Below are 21,615 nucleotides of genomic sequence, written 5' to 3'. Positions count from 1 at the left end.
CTACCCCTAGCCACCCCCTCGATCAACCCCTAAACAAACCTCTTCATCTATCCCCAGTCACCCCCTCGATCGACCCCTAAACAAACCCCTCCATCTACCCCCAGCTCCCCTCGATCGACCCCTAAACAAACCCCTCCATCTACCCCCAGCCACCCCCTCGATCGACCCCTAAACGAACCCCTCCATCTACCCCCAGCTCCCCTCAATCAACCCCTAAACAAACCCCTCCATCTACCCCCAGCCACCCCCTCAATCAACCCCTAAACAAACCCCTCCATCAACCCCCAGCCACCCCCTCGATCGACCCCTAAACGAACCCCTCCATCTACCCCCAGCCACCCCCTCGATCGACCCCTAAACGAACCCCTCCATCTATCCCCAGCTCCCTTCGATCGACCCCTAAACGAACCCCTCCATCTACCCCCAGCCACCCCCTCGATCGACCCCTAAACGAACCCCTCCATCAACCCCCAGCCACCCCCTCGATTGACCCCTAAACAAACCCCTCCATCTACCCCCAGCTCCCCTCGATCAACCCCTAAACAAACCCCTCCATCTACCCCCAGCCACCCCCTCCATCGACCCCTAAACGAACCCCTCCATCTACCCCCAGCCACCCCCTCGATCGACCCCTAAACGAACCCCTCCATCTATCCCCAGCTCCCTTCGATCGACCCCTAAACGAACCCCTCCATCTATCCCCAGCCACCCCCTCGATCGTCCCCTAAACGAACCCCTCCATCTACCCCTAGCCACCCCCTCGATCGAACCCTAAATGAACCCCTCCATCTACCCTAGCTCCCCTCGATCGAACCCCTAAACAAACCCCTCCATCTATCCCCAGCCACCCCCCTCAATCGACCCCTAAACAAACCCCTCCATCTACCCCCAGCCACCCACTCGATCGTCCCCTAAATGAACCCCTCCATCTATCCCCAGCTCCCCTCGATCAAACCCCTAAACAAACCCCTCCATCTATCCCCAGCCACCCCCCTCAATCGACCCCTAAACAAACCCCTCCATCTATCCCCAGCCACCCCCTCGATCGACCCCTAAATGAACCCCTCCATCTACCCCCAGCCACCCACTCGATCATCCCCTAAACGAACCCCTCCATCTACCCCTAGCCACCCCCTCGATCAACCCCTAAACAAACCTCTTCATCTATCCCCAGTCACCCCCTCGATCGACCCCTAAACAAACCCCTCCATCTACCCCCAGCTCCCCTCGATCGACCCCTAAACAAACCCCTCCATCTACCCCCAGCCACCCCCTCGATCGACCCCTAAACGAACCCCTCCATCAACCCCCAGCCACCCCCTCGATTGACCCCTAAACGAACCCCTCCATCTACCCCCAGCTCCCCTCAATCAACCCCTAAACAAACCCCTCCATCTACCCCCAGCCACCCCCTCAATCAACCCCTAAACAAACCCCTCCATCAACCCCCAGCCACCCCCTCGATCGACCCCTAAACGAACCCCTCCATCTACCCCCAGCCACCCCCTCGATCGACCCCTAAACGAACCCCTCCATCTATCCCCAGCTCCCTTCGATCGACCCCTAAACGAACCCCTCCATCTACCCCCAGCCACCCCCTCGATCGACCCCTAAACGAACCCCTCCATCAACCCCCAGCCACCCCCTCGATTGACCCCTAAACGAACCCCTCCATCTACCCCCAGCTCCCCTCGATCAACCCCTAAACAAACCCCTCCATCTACCCCCAGCCACCCCCTCGATCGACCCCTAAACGAACCCCTCCATCTACCCCCAGCCACCCCCTCGATCGACCCCTAAACGAACCCCTCCATCTATCCCCAGCTCCCTTCGATCGACCCCTAAACGAACCCCTCCATCTATCCCCAGCCACCCCCTCGATCGTCCCCTAAACGAACCCCTCCATCTACCCCTAGCCACCCCCTCGATCGAACCCTAAATGAACCCCTCCATCTACCCTAGCTCCCCTCGATCGAACCCCTAAACAAACCCCTCCATCTATCCCCAGCCACCCCCCTCAATCGACCCCTAAACAAACCCCTCCATCTACCCCCAGCCACCCCCTCGATCGACCCCTAAACAAACCCCTCCATCTATCCCCAATCACCCCCTCGATCGACCCCTAAACGAACCCCTCCATCTATCCCCAGCCACCCCCTCGATCGACCCCTAAACAAACCCCTCCATCTACCCCCAGCCACCCCCTCGATCGACCCCTAAACGAACCCCTCCATCTATCCCCAATCACCCCTTCGATCGACCCCTAAACGAACCCCTCCATCTACCCCCAGCTCCCTTCGATCTACCCCTAAACGAACCCCTCCATCTACCCCCAGCCACCTCCTCGATCGACCCACCCCTAAACAAACCCCTCTATCTATCTACCCCATCCACCTTATCTATCTACCCCAACACCCCCTCTATCCACCCATCCACCTTATCTAGTTACCCCCAGCCACCTCCCCATCGACTCCTAAACAAACCCCTCCATCTGTTCCCCAGCCACCCCTTCTATGTACCCACCCCATCCAAACCCCTTTATCCACCTCAACACCCCCTCTATCTATCCATCTATCTACCCCAACACCCCCACTATCTATCTATCCCCAGCCACCCCTCTATCTACCCATCCCCAAACAAACCCCTCTCTCCACCCCACTCCCCACCGAGAGCCCAGGAATCCCGGCTCCCAGCCCCCCTGCTGAAGGGAGAGGCCCGTGTATGAAGAACTGTAACATCCAGTGAGCTGAGAAAATTGCATAAACCCTGCCTAGTGCAGGGGTGGGCAAAGTTTTTGGCCTGAGGGCCACACGGGGGTTGCAAAACTGTATGGAGGGCCGGGTAGGGAAGGCTGTGCCTCCCCAAACAGCCTGGCCCCTGCCCCCTATCTGCCCCCTCCCACTTCTCGACCCCTGACTGCCCCCCTCAGAACCCCCCACCTATCCAACCCCCCCTGCTCTCTGTCCCCTGACGGCCCCTCCCCCTATCCACACCCCCACCCCCTGACAGGCCCCCCGGGATTCCCACATCTATCCAACCGCCCCCTGCTCCCTGTCCCCTGACTGCCCCTCCCCCTATCCACACCCCCACCCCTGACAGGCCCCCCGGGACTCCCACATCTATCCAACCCCCCCTGCTCCCTGTCCCTGGACTGCCCCCCCCCGGCCCCCCTTACCATCTGTGGCTGCGGGGCAGGGGGGCTGGGGGGGGCCAGGGGCTAGAGTCCCCAGCCGGGAGCTCAGGGGCCGGGCAGGACGGTCCCGTGGGCCGGATGTGGCCCGCGGGCCATAGTTTGGCCACCTCTGGCCTAGTGTAAGACGGTTAAAGATTTAGCCTGGGGCTCTCGCTGATCTTTTATTTTCTTTAGTACCTATCTCTGACCTGTTGTGCCTTCCACTTATAACCACAGAAAATCCAGCGTTCAGTCATTAATAACCCTGGTTTCTACTTCCCCTAACGCTGTGTGGTTTGGGTGAAGCGCTTGGGGGAATCTCAGCTCCGGTTACAAAGGCTGGCGCATTGTCCTCTCCACCAGGCTTCTGACCCAGGCAGGATGGTACAGCCCTGGGGTGCAAGGCTGGGAGCTGGGGGGATTTGGCTGGTGCCTTGTTCAGTGTGATTCGTGAGTGGCTCTGGGGGCGTTCACACAATCTAGCTGGGTGTGGGGCACCACATGCGGTTGTGCTGAGTGATCGCAGCGCCTGGAGGGGTTTGCTGTATGTCACAAGCAAAGCATTGTGAAGGCAGCCCAGGCTGGAGAGTTAAGGGAGCACAGCGGTACCCCAGTTCCAGGGTGTACCCCGTGGATCCTGTCACACCCTCCCAGGAGTCCTGGCTTTGATTCCCACTAAAATTTGCTCTTTTAAAACACAAGAGGGTTTTTGTAACTTTAGATAGATAAAGAGATGCTGGGTGTGTATGAAGATAGATAGATAGATAGATAGATAGATAGATAGATAGATAGGGTGTGTGGTGATAGATAGATAGATAGATAGATAGATAGATAGATAGATAGGGTGTGTGGTGATAGATAGATAGATAGATAGATAGATAGATAGATAGATAGATAGATAGATAGATAGATAGATAGATAGATAGATAGGGTTTGTGGTGATAGATAGATAGATAGATAGATAGATAGATAGATAGATAGATAGATAGATAGATAGATAGATAGATAGATGGGGTGGATGGGGATAGATAGATAGATAGATAGATAGATAGATAGATAGATAGATAGATAAGGTGGATGGGTGGATAGAGGGGTTTGTATAGGGGTGAGTAGAGAGATGGGTCCAGACTCCCAGTCCCCCCACCCATGCTCTAAGCACTAGACCCCACTCCCCTCCCAGAGCTGTTTCATGAGCCCCTCAGTGGCTAATTACAATGGGCCTCGGCTACTTATAGCCCACTCTGTGCCTTGTGCCATATGCTCAATCGGCTTTGGTGGGTCAGATCTGTCAGCAAAGTGGCATTAGTGTCATGGTCGATCTGTCAGGGACAGGGAGGTGAAGGGCCCGGCTCTGTAACATGGTGTGTGTGTGTGGGGGGGGTGCAGAAAGGGGGCAGCATCACGAGTCAATGGGTTTGGGGGGACCCACAGCTCGCTGATCCCCCCTTCCCGCAGACCTCTGGGTGAAAGTGTCCTGAGGAGCCAGGGATAGAACCCAGGCATCCTGGCTCCCAGCCCCCACACCCCCACTCTTACCACTAGATCCCAGCCCCCCTCCCAGAGCCAGGGATAGAACCCAGGCATCCTGGCTCCCAGCCCCTCCCTGCTCTAACCACTTCCCTCAAATCTGCCTCTGCAGGGTTCCTAGAGTCCTCTGACCCATCCAGTGCTGGCCACTGTTGATGCTGGGATACCAGGGTAGATGGGCCTCAGGTCTGACCCAGTCTGGCTGTTTCTGTCTTCCTGTAACCCAGGCCAGAGCTTTTCACGCAATGATGCCTGGTTCCAGCCCATATCTGATAGCTGAGCTGGAGCAACTTGCTTAGAACGACATCTAGTCCTGCTGTAAAGACGCCAGGTGATGGAAAATCCACCTGTCTCATGACGGAGGCCGCGGTGCATCATGGGAGATGGAGTCCAGCTGAGGGAACGGGGCCTATGGCAGGAATGGGGATGTTAGGGACACAGAACTACAACTCCTATGAGGCACAGCGACAGCCCACATTCCCACAGCAGCCCCACGCCCCTCTCTAGTGTGGTGGCACATGCGTGGGGTGTGTGGGTTTGGGACAGGTGTGTGTGGTGGTGTCGGGGCTGGCGGCATGCGTGCAGCTGGGTTGCGTATGCTATCACAGTGTGTATTTGTGAGGCAGTGCTGTGTGTGTCCCTGCTGCCCCCTGCTGGAAGGGATATGCCCTACTGTGTGTGTGTGTGTGTGTATATATGGGAATTCTGTGTGGAGGGATAAATTGTATGCGTGTATAGACATTGTGGAGGGGAGTTGGGTGTACGGCTGGTGGGCAGTTGTGTTTATAGGGAATTTGTGTGTATGTGCATACCCTGTGTGTGTCCTTGCCACCCCCTGCTGGAGGGGCTGGTCCCTGCTCTGTGTGTGTGTGTGTTTGTGTGTGTCTGTAACGGTGCGGGAGGGGGGAGCCGGGAGTGCGCGACCCAGTCCCCATGTGGCGCTGACCGCCCAGCAGAGGAACTGGCTAATTGGCTCCTTATCATTTCATCTGCCGAGTCGAGACGCCACTTGCCAAGGGGCGGGGGTAGGGGCGGGTAGGGGGGCCAGGGGACTTGGCCAGGGCTATATTATAGAGGAAACAAAATTACAGCACTCCAGCCAGGCAGACAAGGGAGAGACGGAGAGACGGAGCCTGGGACAGGGACAGAGAGCAAGAGAAGAAAGAAGGAAAGAAAAAAAGAAAGAAAGCGCAAAGGGCTGGAGCTGGGGGCAGAGAGCAGGGCAGGGAGGACGGAGGGAACGTGAAAGAGGAAAAAGAAAAAGTGAAGAACCCAAGCGCTCAAAAGACCGAGGCCCCGGGCAGCTGAGAGGTAAGGCGGGGACGGGACGTGCGACCCCTCTGCCCTGTGGGGGCCCGGGGCACAGCCTGGCGGCGTTCGGGGTGAGCAGTGGGGGTCTAAATGCTGGAGGGTTACAGGAGAAACAGGGGGCGGTGGGGAGATGACCCACTTGGGGAGCCCCCGCCTGCCACCTGGCCTACGCCCCACAGCTGGGACGTCATGGTGCACCTGCCTCACATCTGCCACGCCCAGCACATCTGGAATGGCACCCCCACCCCCTCACCCTGCCCCCAGCTGGGACCCCCTGCACATCTGGAGTGCACCGCACAGCTGGCCTGCGGCCCCGGCCCCACCCTGGGCCCACAGCTGAAATGCAGCCCACCCACTTGCATGGCTCCCATCCAGATCGCCTGGCACATCTGCAGGGCTCCTCCCCCCATGCACGGCCTCTCCGTAACCCACCCGCACTCCGGCTCACATCCCTGCCCCCCAAGACGGGTGCCCCCCACTGCCCTGCCCGACCCAACGCTTCCCCTCGCGGCTTCTAGAGCTGGCTTTGCGGGACCCACTGGGCCCGGTTCCCCTGCCATCGCCCCCAGGAGCCTCACCACCCCAAGGTGGCTGGTGCCTGGATCAGAAACCTGGCTGCCCCGTCAGCTCTGCTATGCAAAGGGGCCGTGCTCTCTTTGCCAGAGGCCTTCTGACCCACCCGTGCCTTCCTCCCACTCCCAGGACCCATAAGAGGCAGACTGGAGGGTGGCTGGGGCTCCTTGCGCTGTGGCTAATCCCTGCCCCTCAGGGCCCATAGGGCGCAGATCAGGGGTGTGGTCAGGGTGTCCTATGCCAGGGGCGTGTTGATTGTAGGGTCTTAAGGCAGGATTCTGGAATTAAAGGTACAGGCTCCCTTTTGTGCTATGCCACAGGGCCACCTTACGCTCCACTCAGGGGGATGTTTTTGTAGGGTCTTCGGAGCGAATGCTTTGTTTAAAGGCACAAGCCCCCTTTTGGTGCTGGGGGAGCAACGTTATTGTAAGGTCTTCGGACAGGCATCTGGGTCTGTAACTCAGTTCCCATAACCCCAACCCCAGTCTCCCCGCCCTTCTCTCTCCCCAGATAGGAGCCCGCTCCCCCCATCTGCCATGTCTGCCCCCCCGGCGCCATGCGACCGCGTGACAGTGAACATGGCCACGGAAGAGGTTCAGATCCAGCTGTGCCCGGACCCTCGGCTGGTGAGCACGGCCACGGGAGGTGTGGAAGGTGCCTGCCACCGCTGCCTCCTGCCCTTCAGCGTGGTGGCGACGCTGATCGGGGTGGCGGTGACGACCCTGGCCTACTCCCGGGACGCCCACGGCTCGGTGCTGTCGGTGCTGGGGCTGGCCCTGCTGGGCGCCGGGGTGCTGGGCCTGGCTGGGAGTTACCTGGCCTACTGCTGCCGGGGCCGCAAGATCAGGGGCTGGAGACGCGGCAGCTTCACCCTGCTGGTGGGGGACCCGCTGCAGAAGAAGATGGTGGTGTGAGAGTTCGATCCGGGCCAGTGTGGGGATCCAGTCCAGGTTCTGCCTCCATCCTGAGTCCGATCCAAGCCGGCATGAGGATCCAGGCCAGGTTCTGGAGCCACCCAGAGTCCCCTGGCTGAGCCATCCCACCTCCTGCTGCATGGGACCTGCCCTGTGTTGTGTGTCATTGCCCCGTACCACGAGTCACGCAGGATTCGCCTTTAAACCCAACACTCCCTCACCCGACTCCTCTGCATACAGACATCACAGCCTCCAGCCCTGCCTCAGACTCCGGTTGCAGACCTCTTGCTGCATGAACTACACACCCATGGGCCCATCTAGCATGGCATCCGACCTCCAGCAGCAACCAGCATCTGCTGCTGTGGAGGAAAGGCAGGAGACACCTGCCCCAATGGGCAGTAGTGGAATAATTCACCTGGACACCAAGCTCCTGCCCTTGCTGAGAATCCTGTGGCCAGGAGTTCCGCAGGCCGTGCAAAAAAAATCTCGCCCTGATCCGGTCTCCACCCTGCAGCCGGTGAGCGTGCTGGTGTTGTGATTTAAAGGACTAGCACAGAGCTCAGAAAGTGGACGGGGGCAGGTCCAGGTGTGGGGGCTCTCTGTCCCCGCTCAGGGGCTGGGTTCATTATAACCGTTTCTGAGCCGGGTAGCACTTTGGAGCTGGGTAGATCAGCTGCTGCGGCCCGGTCTGGGGCGGGTGTGGGGGCTGGTTGTACGGGGAGCCCCCCTACTGAGTCGCACTCCCTGAGCGCAGCGCCCCCTAGGGCCGCTCTAGGGCGCCAGGGCCCTGTGTCGTGCCAGGCTGGGCGGGAGCCGCCCGCCCAATTGCTGCCATCTCAGTGTCCCAAGTGTAAACAGCCAGCGCTTATCAGCCCCGGGCTGGGCTCCGGCCGGGTCAGCGCATTGTTCGCGGCCTTGGGCCCAAGACGTGCCCGGCGCCCCCCAGCTTATCTGCATCCCGCATGGGGGCTGGGGGGGGGGAGGGAGCTGAGGTTAGAGGAAGCATGTGGGAGAAGGGGGGGGCAGCGCCCTGGAGAATGGATCTCTCCCCACTGCAAACATAACCCCCCCGCCCTGCCCTGCCCCACAGCCCCCCTCTCTTCCCAAAGATCCCCTGCCCTCCACAGCACCCCCTGCCCTCCCCTCTCCCACGGCCCCCCGGCCCTTACTGTACAGCTGTCCCTGCCCCCCACACAGTCCCCCTGCCCCCTTCCCTCCCACCACAGCCTTCACCCCACCCCCCCATCAATCTATCTGTCCCCTCACCTGCTAGCCCAGCCAGAGGGATCTGCCCAGCAGTGGGTAATCAGGGTGCAGTGATGGAGGGAGATAGGGGCACCCCCCTCACACTTTCTCTCTTCCCCATACATTCACCCCCCCCCACTCCTAGGCTGAGATTCCCCCCAGTTACCCCCTCCCCCCATCAGCGCTGGCCGGGCACCAGGTACCTACTGCCTGGCACAGCTGGGGTCTGGCCAACATCCCGGTGACCCCTCCATGACCTACGGCCTGACCCCACTGACGCCCCCACCCCGGCCCCACAGGTCTTGAGCCCCAGTGAGGGATGCTGTGTCCGCTGCCCAGCCGCAGCCCTGAGACATGGGGCCTTTCCCCTCTAGGGGGCACCGGCCCTGGGATGGGGACTGGCTGGCTCAGGGGGGTGGGGAATGGGGCTCGGGCCTTTTCCCTCTAGGGGGCGTCGGTTCCCATCCGGCCCCAGGGCAGCACAGACGGCAAGTGAATCCTGGCTGGTTCACCCCCCACCTCATGTGTGAAACAAGTTTGCTGGGTCTCAGTTAAATGCCCAGGTGCCTCCATCACACATCCCCCCCGCCCAGTCCCCTAGAGGAGGGTCTCTGAGGAGATGGGGGGGCATTGAGGGGGTGGAGCAGTGCTGGGGCCTCCTGCTGGGGATGCACCCTGGAGTCAGGCATCAGAGCCTGCCAGCCCCCCCCAGCAAGATGAGTGTGAATTACCACCCATCCAGCCCACCTTCATGGGGCAGAGCCATGGGCAGGGGGCAGCAGCCCAGCCAGCAGGGGGAGGGGGCAGGTGACACACAAAAACGCAAATTCCCAGCAGGGCAAAGCCCCTCTGCTCCCCTGCCCCGATCCAGCAGAACCCAGGAGTCCGGGAGCCTCTGGCTCCGGCAGAGCAGGGGTTAACACCTTGGCTGCCTCTCTCCCAGGACTGGGGGTGGGGAAGGGGAGGGGGGGGTCCATGGGCCTTCCAGCCTGTGGCTCCAGCCCTGTTTACAAAGGACCTTTCCTGTTCCCAGGGTCCCTGCCCTCCCGCCCTGGCACTCACTCACCCACCCCGCCCCCGCAGAGCTGGGGGGGGGAACCGGGGCTGGGCTAGCAGGGGCTGCGGGTCAGGAGTGAGGGGGCACCAGCAGATCTGGGGGGGGGGTAACCCAGGGCCCCTCACTCCCGACCCGTAGACCCCTGCTAGCCCACCCCTGGGCTCCCCCCAGCCCCCTGCCAGTGACGCTCACTCCCGACCCACAGCCCCCTGCTAGCCCAGCCCTGGTCTCCCCCCAGCCCTGCCGGTGCCCCTCACTCCCGACCTGCAGGCCCGCTAGCGCTGCCCTGATGCCACCTGCTGGCTGGTAGCAACTGGGGACTCCCCCAGGACACATTTGAGCAGCTGCAGTTCAGGGGCCCTCTCCTGGGCAGGCAGGGCAGGGGTGTGTCTTGCCCGTGCAGGGCCTGGGGCGGGTCAGGAGGTTTGGGGGCATTGGCCTCAGGGGACTGAAAGACCAGCAGCAGCCAACACCTCAGCCCCACAGCAACACTGAACGGAAGTAAATCACAGGGGTGGGGTGACCAGACACCCCAATTTCAGGGTCTTTTTCTTATATAGGCTCCTATTACCCCCACCCCGCTTTTCCACACTCATTGCCTGGTCACCCTACGCAGGGGCCAAGGACTATCACGTGCAGGGGGTGCAGGTTGGCAGGGAGGGGCACCGGCAGAGCTGGAGGGGGTCAGGGCTGAGCTAGCAGGGGGCTGCAGGGCAGGGTTGAGGGGTACAGCCAGAGCTATGGGGGAGACCCATGGCAGGATAGCAGGGTGAGGATCCAGGGGAACCAGCACCGCTGTGCCTGGAGCTTTCTGTTCTAGTTTAAGGGTCTGCAACCAGCCCCCACAGCTGGCAGTGGGGTGAGGTGACCCATTGCTGCCATTGGGAGCAGCCTGTTTTGTCTCCAGCTGGTTTCAAGGCCTGCCTTACGCTTCTGGATTCAAAGCAGTGAAGTCCTGTGCCGTTGCCCCATCCACACCAGGGCAGGAGATACGTGCAACCAACAGCTCAGCGTGGCCCTTGTACCAGGCAGGGGGAGGGGAATTGCTGGGGCAGCAAAGCTGAGCCACATCCTCTGCCAAGGCCCAGACAGGCCAGTTCCTCCCACTGACCGTTTCCACTGCTCTGACTCAGAGCTAAAGGAGAGGGGTTTATCTGACTTCATTGCCAATGGGAATTAAACTAAACCAAAGTCAGGCCACTGGAGTTCAGCATAAACATCCACAAAGAGGTTTAATGAACCCACATCTTTAATTTAGATTAGTTTGCCTGGGTGTCCTGTGTAGACAGCCCCACCTACCCCCCTCCCGGCCTCCCCTGTAGACATGCTCAGTGGGAGCTGGCTGGAGGAAGTTGGTGCTGGGGGTTTAGGGGTCGATATTTTGGGTGTTTGGAAAAACCAGACCCCAGCCCCACCGTGTAACAGCTAAAGCGAGCAGGATTGCACCAACACACCTACCTCCATCAGCCCTGTCTGCATGCAAGCAGCAAGGCCCTCAGCCTCTGAGGCTGGAAGGGAATCAGCCCACAGCCCTGGGAGGGGAGTGGGATCTAGCGGTTAGAGCAGGGGGCAGGGAGCCAGGACTGCTATGTTGGGTCAGCTGGATTCAGAACTTTCTCTGAACATAGAGGGCGGTTCTGCCCCCTGGTGGCTGGATTCACACCTATGCTGGCACCTCCCTGTAACAGGTCTCAACCCAGGCACTGCGGTCGTCATCCAGGGAGGAAGGGGGGTGCCAAGTATCAAGGATGCCCCACAGTTGAGGGAATAAATTAACCCTTCAGTAGAAAAAAGTCCTTTAATAGAGTTTTTTTTTATAACTTAAATAACTTAGATTGAAAAAAGGGTAAAATACCAAAGCGTCTTAACAAAAAGCTGGGAAAAGAAGGGACAGTTTTATTAGAACCCTGCCTGGATCTCCCCAACCCCCCTGCCCCCCACTAGTCCATGGTTCGTGCCAGGCACCGTGCACCCCTAGAGCCGCCGGAGTGCCCGCTTTTTGTCCGTCTTCTTCTTTGCCAGCTGTTTCTTGTCCCTGTCGCCGGCATGTTTCTTGGCCATGGGGCCCTCGCCCCCGGGGGCCAGGGCGGCTGCAGAGGAGGAGCAGGGGTCGGCGGGATCCTTGCTGGCCCCCCGCAGGCTGGAGGGCTGGGCATGGATCTCCGTCAGCAGGCGGGCCCGGGCAGCGTACTCCTCATAGTTCTCCAGGAGGAGGCGCCCCGCTTCCTCGTTCAGGGCCGACTCGGGGTTGGGGTGGATCAGCAAGCACTTGATGGTCTGCGGGGGACAGAGAGGGGACGGGGTTAACCCGAGCGGGGGCTCCCCACCGCTTCATTCCTGAAGGAAGGCAACAAGCCAAGGTGCCATGGGGCTCCCTCCAGTCTGGCCCCTTCCACTGACAGCTGCAGCTGGCAGCTCAGGAGGCCCAGCTTGTCCTCCTTATTACAAGGCTGGTGCCCCCTGGGCACCCAGCACAGCCAGACAAGTACCAAACCTCCCCCCTGCCACCTGCCTCTGGATCTAGTCTTTCCAGGTGCCTAGAGATCTGGGGTACCCCCAAAAACCAGGCTCTGCTGAGGCACCCCAAGAATCAACGCAGGCAAAAATCAACATGGCAATTTCTCATCGGTTGCCGCTGACCTTCAGTTTTGGTCCTGGTTAAGGGTCCCAGCTGCTGGCTAGAGACCCAATTTCTGTGGGGAGCGCTGGGGGGCAGAAGCTGGGGAAGGAACACGCAGTTGACAGGATCCGGCCTCGGCCCAGGCTTCCAGGAGAGAAGGCAAATCCAGTGGGTGCAGCTTTAGGCAAGCCTGCTTGGCCTTCCCTCTCTAGGGCGCCCCCCCAGGAAAGGGGATGCCAAAAGCCACAGGAACACCAGAGACGCACGGCTCCCAAGGGACTCTGCTGCCCCTGTTGATTGTGCAGGGGAGGTGCCCAGACAGGCAGGTAAGGGCCAGCAGGTTGAAGCTGGGAGCCAGCCCAGTCTGGGCAGCTCTACCTGCCAGGCCAGGCCCTGCTGTGCTAGGGGCTGTACATGTGCACACTCCCCACCCCACGGAGAGGATGATACAGGCCAAAAAGGGTCTGCTCCTTTGGTACTTCCAAAGGGCCACACCACTGCATCCTTGTCCCTCTCAATCCCCTGGGGGCCACCTGCCCAGCCCCCTCTATTCCTGGGACACCTGGGACACCTGGTGAACCATCCCCCATCCCCTCCCTGTGTGCCCGCCGTTCCCTTCCTCCCACCACACCACAGCCCCCCATCCCCCCCATTTCCCTCCTCCCACCACACCAGGGCCCCCATCCTCCCAGCAGTGCCCCCCCATTTCCCTCCTCCAACCACAGTCCCCCAGCCCCTCCCAAGCCAGGGCCTATGTGCCCTTCATCCCCTTTCCACCATACAAGGGCCATTCAGCGCCCCACAACAGGTGGACTCCTGCCCTTCCTTCAGGAAGCAGGGGCAGCGAACGACCGGCCCCTCGCAGCAGCCTCCAGACCAGATGTGCAGGGCGCAGCCTCAAGCTGCTGGCGGCCATGGGACCAGCGGGGGGGGGAGCCTGGGGCAAGGGGCCCTGAGCTCATCTGCTGATGGGCCAGACACCTGGCATTGCTGCAGCCACCGGTCACCCTGCCCCCATCCCAGTGCCGAGATGCGACCACCTCTGGGCCAGGAACCGTGGCAGTCGCAGAGTGCGACAGCGAAGGGGGACGGAGCCCCCAGGAGGGGACTTTGGGTTGTTTGCCCTCTCCTTCCCACGCTCTGCTGCGCCTGGCCTGCGTTCCCACCTCCCAGCCCTGGCCCCAGGCTGCACCACCACCTGAGCTCCACACAGCCCAGGGGCCCATCCACACACCAGCACCAATGGGACCCGGGTGGGGGGCAGCCTCAGGGATGGTCAAAGACAGTCCATCCTAGTATGGCCCCTGGGGGGCCAGGAACAGCCCCACTGCAGGGCACCCTGGCCACACCCCCTGCAGTGGGGGGAAATTCTGGGGGCCATTTCCACCCCCATCACATGGCTGTCCTGGCCTGTGGGTACCCTGTGGAAGTATCTGACCATCAAGCACTGAAAGACCGAGTGTCCACAGCCTAAACAGCCTCATTCCCACATGCCCGGCCACCCGGGAGCGGCCCCTAGGATCCGACCCACAGCTGCTCCAGATACCCAGGATTCCCATGGCCTGCCTTGCTTTCCGCCTCCAGGTTGTAGAGATCCTGGTCACCCCCGTCCCCGGGCACCAGATCAAACAGCTTGCTGAGAACTCCCCAGAGCGGTCGTTCTCCTGGGTAGGGGTGGGCCTGTTGCTGGAGCCCTAGCTGGGGAAACTGAGGCCTGGCCACAGGATGCGACAACAGGCAGCGCGAGGAACAGAACCCAGCTCGCTCCAAGCAGAGTGCTAGATCCACCCTCCCATGAGGCAGAGTTTAACCACAGCGGTTTCTTATGACCAGATTTCAGGGGCTCATCTGGCCCCCTCAGCCTTTGGATTTATCCTCCTAGTGCCCCCCCCGAGAGGTAGGGCAGTGCAGCTCTCACTGTTATATGAGGGGACACTGAGGCACAGATTAAAGGTGTCTCCCCACTACAGAGACTACCAGCAGAGCTACACCAGCCCAACCCCAGAGCGTGGATGCAGCCACGCCACCAGATGGGTTATACATGGACAGAAGCATTCTCCCACCATCCTAGCTACGGCTGTAAATATATCGAGGCGCTCAGTTAACACGGTGGCAGGAACCCGCTGAGCGTGTGTCTTCGGTCATTTGTGTAATCGGACAGCCAAAGGTGGACGTGACTCCATGGGGGGGCGCAGAAGACGTCTAATGTGCTAGAAGCTGACTGATTAGGTAGGAAGTTAGAAAATGGAAAGGGGGGAAAAACAGGCGTCTTCCTGTACATCATCCCAGGGGGGAAGCAGGAGCAATCGCCCAGGCAGAAAGAAAAGGATGGTGGGGGGAAAGGATGGGGGGAAATGGGACACCCAGAGCACCCAATGTGAGGGAGGGGGACCACAGGAGACCCTGAAACGCAGGGGGCTGGAAGGATCGCCCCAGGGGATGCAGTGAGCTCATGCAGTGTTTGAAACAGAGGGTCCCTTTGAGGTTTTAAAGCCTCCAGTCATCCAAGTTAGGAAAACACCCAGCCGGGCGGCAGGACATTTAACCTGACCAGCGCTGCTGTCACTACTGGCTGATCCCATTTGGGGACAGACAGCTGGGGTAGCACACACCAGACCCTAGGGGGCGCTGCGCTGATGGAAACCTGTCCCACTGTATCAGATCTCTGGGGGGAGAAAGGGGTGGGGGAGGCCTGTGGGGTGATCAAGTTGTGCCCTCCGAAGTTCCCTGCAGCTTCAGACAGTGCCTGACCCAGGATTGCCGTGCAGTGTTAAACAGTGTCACACCCCACCCCAGAAGGGGCTGCTGCTCAGCAACAAGTGAGGGGCCCCAGTATAACCAACCCCCCTACCCCACCCCAGAGCAGCTGCATCTCAGCACCATGTGAGGGGTCCCCATATACCCAGCCCCAGCACCCCACGCCAGAGGGGCTGCATCTCAGCACTGTGTGAGGGGTCCCTGTATACCCAGTCCCTGCATCATCATCATCCCCCCCTGCCCCCCCCCCCCGGAAGCTTCAACAGCCTTAGCAAATACTGGGCTTGGTGACCCCTGCAGCTCCCCTTTGATGACCTTGTACCCAGAGCCTGGGGTTTTCCCCTCATCAGAAAGATCAACTCCCAAAAGCACAGCGCCCCCTAGTGCCAGCCCTGCCTGCTAGAGGAGAGCACCCCCTGCTGAGCCCTGGCCTTGCAGCACAGCGCTCCTACCACCACCCTGGGGAGAGCACCCCCTGCTGGCCCGTCATCTTACCAGCAGTACGTGCTTAATGCCCAGCTCTGCCTTCCAGTCTTTCTTGAGGACGTTGACGCAGATCTCGCCGCTGGCCCCCACGTTGGGGTGGAAGATCTTGGTGAGGAAGTAGCCCTTGGGTGGCGCGGCTGGGAAATCCTTGCCCAGGATGAGCTTCATGCGGAAGACGCCCCCGGCGTAGGGCGTCCCCTCTGCCAAGGGAGCAGAGCAGGTAAGAAGGGATCCACTCCCACATGCCAGCCCCCCACCTCCATGGGATATGTCCTCACCCCCAACTTGCCCAGAACAGCCCCACAAGGCTAGGGGGGCACCAGGCTGCAGGGGAAGATGACAGCAAGTCATGGCTGGGCAAGGACCAAAATGAATGACCCCCCGCAGCCCAGGAAAGCCCTGTCTGTGCCGGGGGCAGGGTTGGGGGCTCGCCCGGCATGGCCACCCAGCAACAGTTTATGACAGGAAGTTCAGAATCCTGTCTTCTAGTGACACCGCAGAGTAACTGCTTCCTGCCCCGGCAGTTCTCAGGCGCTGGGGGGCCATGGCTGGCACCTTGGGAAACCTCAGGGGAACGTCCACTCCCAAGCATGAGGAGGTCCTGGTCAGAGATGCTGCCTTCTGCACTGCATGGGGGTCAGCAGGGACTGTGCCCCACACTGAGCCCCCACCCAACCCCTGGCTCCCTGCAGTCCAGCACCCCCTGCTGAGCCCCCCTCCCCGGCACCCTGCAGCATGGCGCCCCCTGCCGAGCCCCAGGACAGCAGCCCCAACACCACACTGAGGTCAAAGCAGGGATCACAGCACCCTCTTCAGAAAGAGATATACTCCTCCAGCCTCAGGCAAGAGCAGAAGGATTCAACACAGTGGGGGAGGTGGCAGCTAGCAAGGGGGGAGGCCCCAGAGGAAAAGCCATGCCCCCTTGCAGCCACTAGCCACGCCCCCCATGCAGCCAGCCACACCCCGCATCTCACCAGGTCCTTCGATGGTGACCTGGACATCTGTGATGTCCTCCTCATTGGGGAAGACCTTGATGCCCTCCGGCGGGTCCGATGTCAGGGTGGAGACCTCCTTGTAGACCAGCCGGATGACGTGAGGCGGCAGGTTTTCCACATTCGAGTTCTGCAGGAGAGGGGGACGTGGGCACGTCACAGACTAAGTGATAACCTGCTCTGGGGGTGGGGAGCCCCATCCTCTGCCCACCCCCGCCAGCAGGGCCCAGCAGTTATGCTCAGGCGGATGTGCCCAACAAACTCCAGACCCGCATAGGCCTGGAAAACGGAGGGGAGCTCAGGAAAAGCAGGAGCATTAGGGGCCAAGCATGCCAGGAACAGGCAAGGTGGGGCATTAGGGTCAGCACCGATAGAGAGGAGAGCACCCCCTAAGGAGCGCCCCAAGCTGCCCCCTTCCGGGCCCAAGGCCTCCCCTCCCAGTGTTCTCTCTGCCCAGTCCAGGTTGGCTTTGAGCCCCAAGATCTTGCATTCCTTCACGGTAAGAAGAGCTGCGCAGACTTGAGCCTCTGCAATCAGCTCCAGTGCCCACCCACCCCCAGCTGTCTTAGGGCCCCTCTAGGTCACCCATTAACTCAGCCCCCTGCCCCACTTGGTGCAACAGGGAAGCACCATTCACACCGAGACCAAGTCACAGGACCTGGGAATAGGAAGCAAGTGGCTCTGGCGAAGATGAAACCCAGAGAGATTAAAAGGGGAGGCTGCCCTTCAGCTTCAGCCACCCACTGATTTCTCCTCCCCCAATCCTTGTCTTGGGATCTCCCCCAAAACCAGTGGGCACTGCCCAGGGACACAGACTGGCTTTAACGAGGCTACTCGAGGGGCTGGTCCATGAGGATCAGTTGGGACCTGATGCTCTGGATTCATCCCCAGAGGTGGCAGAGCAAAATCCCCCCCACCCAAGAGAAAGACTCTCTAGGGAGGTGCAGGTCAGCTTGTCACACTCACACCTTATCAAGCAGCGGCATCTTCCTGAGTCTGCCGGCCTCTCCTCCCCCTTAAACGCTGTAGCAGTTAAGTGTTGGGGGAGGCCTTCAAAGATATTGACCGCCTAGAGACAGATCCAAAGATGCCCCCCCCACCCCCATTCTTGTTAGGCATACTAACAAGGATGAGGCCCCCACTGTGCTAGGGACTCAAGACCCTCTATAAGATTTGGGGCGGGGGGGAGAGACAGGGGGAGGGGAGGCTCTGCTATTTGCAATCCTCAAGCGAGGCCCAGTTTTTGAAAGCCAAGCCTGGTCTCTGAAGATGCTGGGAGCTTTCAAGGGAGGTGGATTTTGGTTTCAGCCCCTTCAGGGTCTCTGCTGGGGTTTAGGGGACGCTTCACAAGCCGGGACAAGCCTCAGAAGAAGCTACAACCAGCCCCAGAGCCCCTGCAATTCCCAGATCCAGGGGAAGGTGCAGATTTAGCCCCGGCCAATGGCTATCCCAGGAGATCAGATGCATCTTCACAGAAGAGACAGCAAGGTCTGCTGACCACACACCGCACCGCAGGCCACAAGCCTCAGCCCTGTCTCAGATCCAGCTGCCCTGGGAAATCTTGCTCAGCCGGCCGTCCAGAGTTATGGGTTCAGGGTCACCCCCCAAGGTCCTGGTTTTTTGATGCCAATTGAGACCCACTAACTCATGTCATGCCAGAGAGGACAGCCCAGCAGGCATCAGATGGGGATGACTCACAGGCACTCCTGGATTAGCACACGAGGGCCAGACACACACTACAGGCTCAGTGCCCCAGTGCAGCTCAAGGGGACCCCTGAGTACCTTCCCCGCCCCAATCTCAAACCAAGTCAGTTTTACACACCCACACACACCCCCTTACAACCAGCCTGGGACATGGCATTGGCCTCCAAAGAGAGGAGCTAAGAAGCCAGCAGCAAAAGTGTCCTGGGATAGGAGGCAGCAGATTGGGTAGAAGCGGCCTCCTTGATCCAGCCTCTAAAATGTAAATACAAAGGAGCTACAAAGCCAGGAAGCTCTGGCTAAAGGAGGAGACTGTGGTCAAGGCAGGCCAGGCCTGTAAACAGGACTTCCCAAAGGCAGTTTCACCTCCCCACCCCAGCCCACAATGCTCCGAAAGCCATCAGCCCGCCCAGCCTGGATCCCTGGCACCGCACAGGTGCTAGGCCCTACTGCCGATAAAACACGGGGGATCCTTTAAAGATCGTTGTGCCGCGTTACATGGCAGGTGACAGAAAGGATCCAGAGATGAAGCTACATAACAAATATGCAATCCAAGCCCTCCTCTAAGCCAGCCTGTGACTGTCTGCCCTGGCTGAGCCATTATTACCCAGCACAGACAGTTCCTCACCGGGGCTCTGCGGTGCTGCACAGAGACATTTTAGAAAGCATGCTGCATTTGCTCTGCAGGGCTATGCCCAGGGAAGAAATTACACGGCAACCACCTCTACACCGTTTTAGTAACAGCAACTCTCTGTGGGCCAGTTTCACACCAGAGGCCTGTTCAGAATTAGGCTGCTAGCCGCTTTTGAAAAGTGGCAAGCAATCAGGAGGTGCCCAATTCGAGGCCCCCCACACACACACACACACAAAAGGGGCTCTTGGTTTTCCTGTGGGGAGGTGAAAAGAAAAGAAAAATCATGCATCCGAAAAAAACAAAGTGCTTTTGAAAAGTCCCGGCCTTTGCTGGCAACAAGATCTGGGTTGGAGAAGATCTAAACATTAATAAACAGATGATCTGAAAAGCAGGCTAGTAAGAGCATCCTTGGCACCCATGTAAGTGTAAGACCCTTTGTACCTGCACTAGAATCTGATAGCCTGACCCATGGCACATGCCAGCCAGCCACCAAAAACTTTCTACCATGTATTCTTAAACCATGCAAGATCAGCATCAAAATCCACTAGCCCAACCAAAGGGCTAACTAGCCCTGCATATAGTTGCCTCAAACCAACCAGCTGGGCTAGTAACTTCTTGCCCCTTAGTTTTTTCCCCCACCTTAAACACCCATCATGAAAATAATTACAATTTTACACTCAAAAGTCACTAGGGCAAGTCACCAGGATCGTGCGAGGCCTGTATAAGAAAGCCATCCATGCAGATCCCTCACTGTCCAAAATAAGTGGTACGTCTGGCAAGTCACCAGACTTGTGTAGAAGAAATTCATACATGCAGATCGTTTTTTGTCCAGTCCTTTCCAGGGATGAACCATCACCCGGCAGACAAGACACACAGAGATACATACATACCTGCCACGCGTTCAGATCCTCCTTACAAACAGCATGCAATACAGAGCTAAGCAAATTAGAACACCATTTCTTGTTCCCACAGCGGCACCCAACAGAGAAGATATTTTGAAAGGCCACGTGGTTGTCAGGTTACCCAGAGATTTAAAAAACTCTAGAGCTTAGGAGCCGCTTTTAGTATTATTGATAATAAGAGAAGCAGCAAAAATTAGACCCACCTCTGATGACTGTCAGACCCGATTAAATCTATACACTTTTTTTAAAAGGCAGCCTTTATCGATAACCCGTAAAAACATGCAGCCACCTTTCACCTCCCTCTAATATTGGGGCCGATTGTTGCCTACATTTTTAAAAAACAGCTGTTTAATAAATGAGGCACACCAAAAAAAAATCAAAACTTTCACCCCAGGTTTAGGGCCTATTAAAGTCTTTCCTTTTAAATAAGCACCGGCTACAGCTTTTAAAGAACCAGATGCCCCAATCTCATCCCATTAAATACCTGTTTGTTCTATTCTTCCTAACGCACCAATGTACCCACTGGACCTTAAACAAATTGTGGCCCCTGTTATTTCTAAACACAGCCACTGCTTTTGGCTAATGACTCCCTAAATGCAGTTGCCCCCCAAGGCTAGGCCCCTAACCTTAAAAGGCTAATGGGATCCACCTCCCAGTTTCCATGCCTCGTGCATCCTACCCCGAACTGCAACCAGGTCCTAGTAAAAACCCAACCAAAGCTGCTGTTATCGATAATGGAGCTGCCTGCCCCATAAGCTCTTGCTAGCAGCCCCACCCCATTAAGGGGGCTCAGGCAAGCACCCCCCACAAAACGAGGTCAAACCCCTCCAAAAAATTGCTACCCCGTAACCTGGTGGGTGCCTGGGGAAAGCAGAGATCAAGGGAGCAAGAACCACTCACCATGGCGGTGGGTCTGGGCTGAGGTTAGCAGAGACCAGGTGCCCCCTGCACAGGCAGGGCACCCCCTAAATCTGGGGGTTACCCCCCCAGCCCTAATAGGGTGGCCCAACCCTATAGAGCTCACCCCTTTGCTTTGCAGGGTGGGGAGAGGCAGGGTCTCTTCCCAGGCCCCCCCCTCCCCACCTGTGCCAACCAGGCTCCCCCTTTTCCTTCTACCTGGCCCCCCCAATCTGGGCTGTCCCCTTGCAGGGATTCCCCCCTCCTGGCTTCTCTCCAATCGCCTCCCACCCTCACTGGACCTGGGCTAGTGCCCAGCAAGGGACTTTATAGCCTTTGGCCCGGGCCGACCACGCCCTTTCGAATCCCGGCCGCCCAATCAGGCCCGGTGGAACGGAGGGGTTTAAACCCCCCCTCCTGCCTTCCCCGGGAGGACGTTGACAACAAATGTCCGCGACGGGCAGGAGCCAATGGGAAAGGGGGAGAGGGGCGGGGCCAGCCGTCCGATTGGCGGGATTTGAATATGAACGCGTGGAGGCGGCGGTTTGAGAGGCAGGAGGGAGGGGGGAAGAGGGAGCACAGGGTTGTTTACCCGTAACGGTCGGGGAGAGGGGCGGGGCAGCGATTTGAAATGCCGGATTGACGGTCTCCGAAGCCAATGGGGACGGAGAAGCCCGTGCGGAAGGGGGAGGGCGGGACACGATCCACTTCCCACAAAGGGGCGCGACCTTTTAGAAAAAAACTGAGAGGAGGAGGCGGGACTTCCCTTTATTTTGTTGAAAATGGCAGCCCAAGCAGCCAATTAGAGCTAAAGGAGCGAACGCCCT

At 59.1% G+C, this 21,615-nt stretch overlaps 1 protein-coding gene and 2 pseudogenes across 3 annotated transcripts in view; 1 reads left to right on the top strand and 2 right to left on the bottom strand.

Moving 5' to 3' along the window:
• LOC311511978 (leukocyte immunoglobulin-like receptor subfamily A member 2) overlaps positions 1-21,615 on the bottom strand; it is an 873,498-nt pseudogene that overhangs the window by 126,727 nt on the left and 725,156 nt on the right. The gene's annotated exons all lie outside the window — the stretch shown is intronic.
• LOC311512050 (transmembrane protein 100 pseudogene) lies at positions 5,818-8,018 on the top strand (annotated as a pseudogene). Its single transcript, XR_014714627.1, has 2 exons — positions 5,818-6,010; positions 7,094-8,018. The product of XR_014714627.1 is annotated as a transmembrane protein 100 pseudogene (transcript).
• Positions 11,584-21,187, bottom strand: UBE2S (ubiquitin conjugating enzyme E2 S). The gene is made up of 4 exons (XM_084612330.1): positions 20,792-21,187; positions 16,637-16,784; positions 15,672-15,862; positions 11,584-12,076 (listed from the first exon to the last, which is right to left on the bottom strand). The coding sequence occupies exons 1-4, from the start codon at positions 20,792-20,794 to the stop codon at positions 11,774-11,776; spliced, it is 645 nt and encodes a 214-aa protein (XP_084468456.1). The 5' UTR covers positions 20,795-21,187; the 3' UTR covers positions 11,584-11,773.

The sequence above is a fragment of the Lepidochelys olivacea genome, assembly GCF_965140295.1.
Source record: "Lepidochelys olivacea isolate rLepOli2 genome assembly, chromosome: 23".
NCBI lineage: Eukaryota > Metazoa > Chordata > Testudines > Cheloniidae > Lepidochelys > Lepidochelys olivacea.
This window is presented reverse-complemented; position numbering and strand designations above follow the sequence as displayed.

Coding starts and splice junctions, on each gene's coding strand:
- UBE2S (XM_084612330.1), bottom strand. Junction 15,863..16,636: donor GGTCACCATCGAAGGACCTG/GTGAGATGCGGG, acceptor CTCCCTTGGCAG/AGGGGACGCCCTACGCCGGG. Junction 12,077..15,671: donor GCATTAAGCACGTACTGCTG/GTAAGATGACGG, acceptor TGTCCCCCGCAG/ACCATCAAGTGCTTGCTGAT.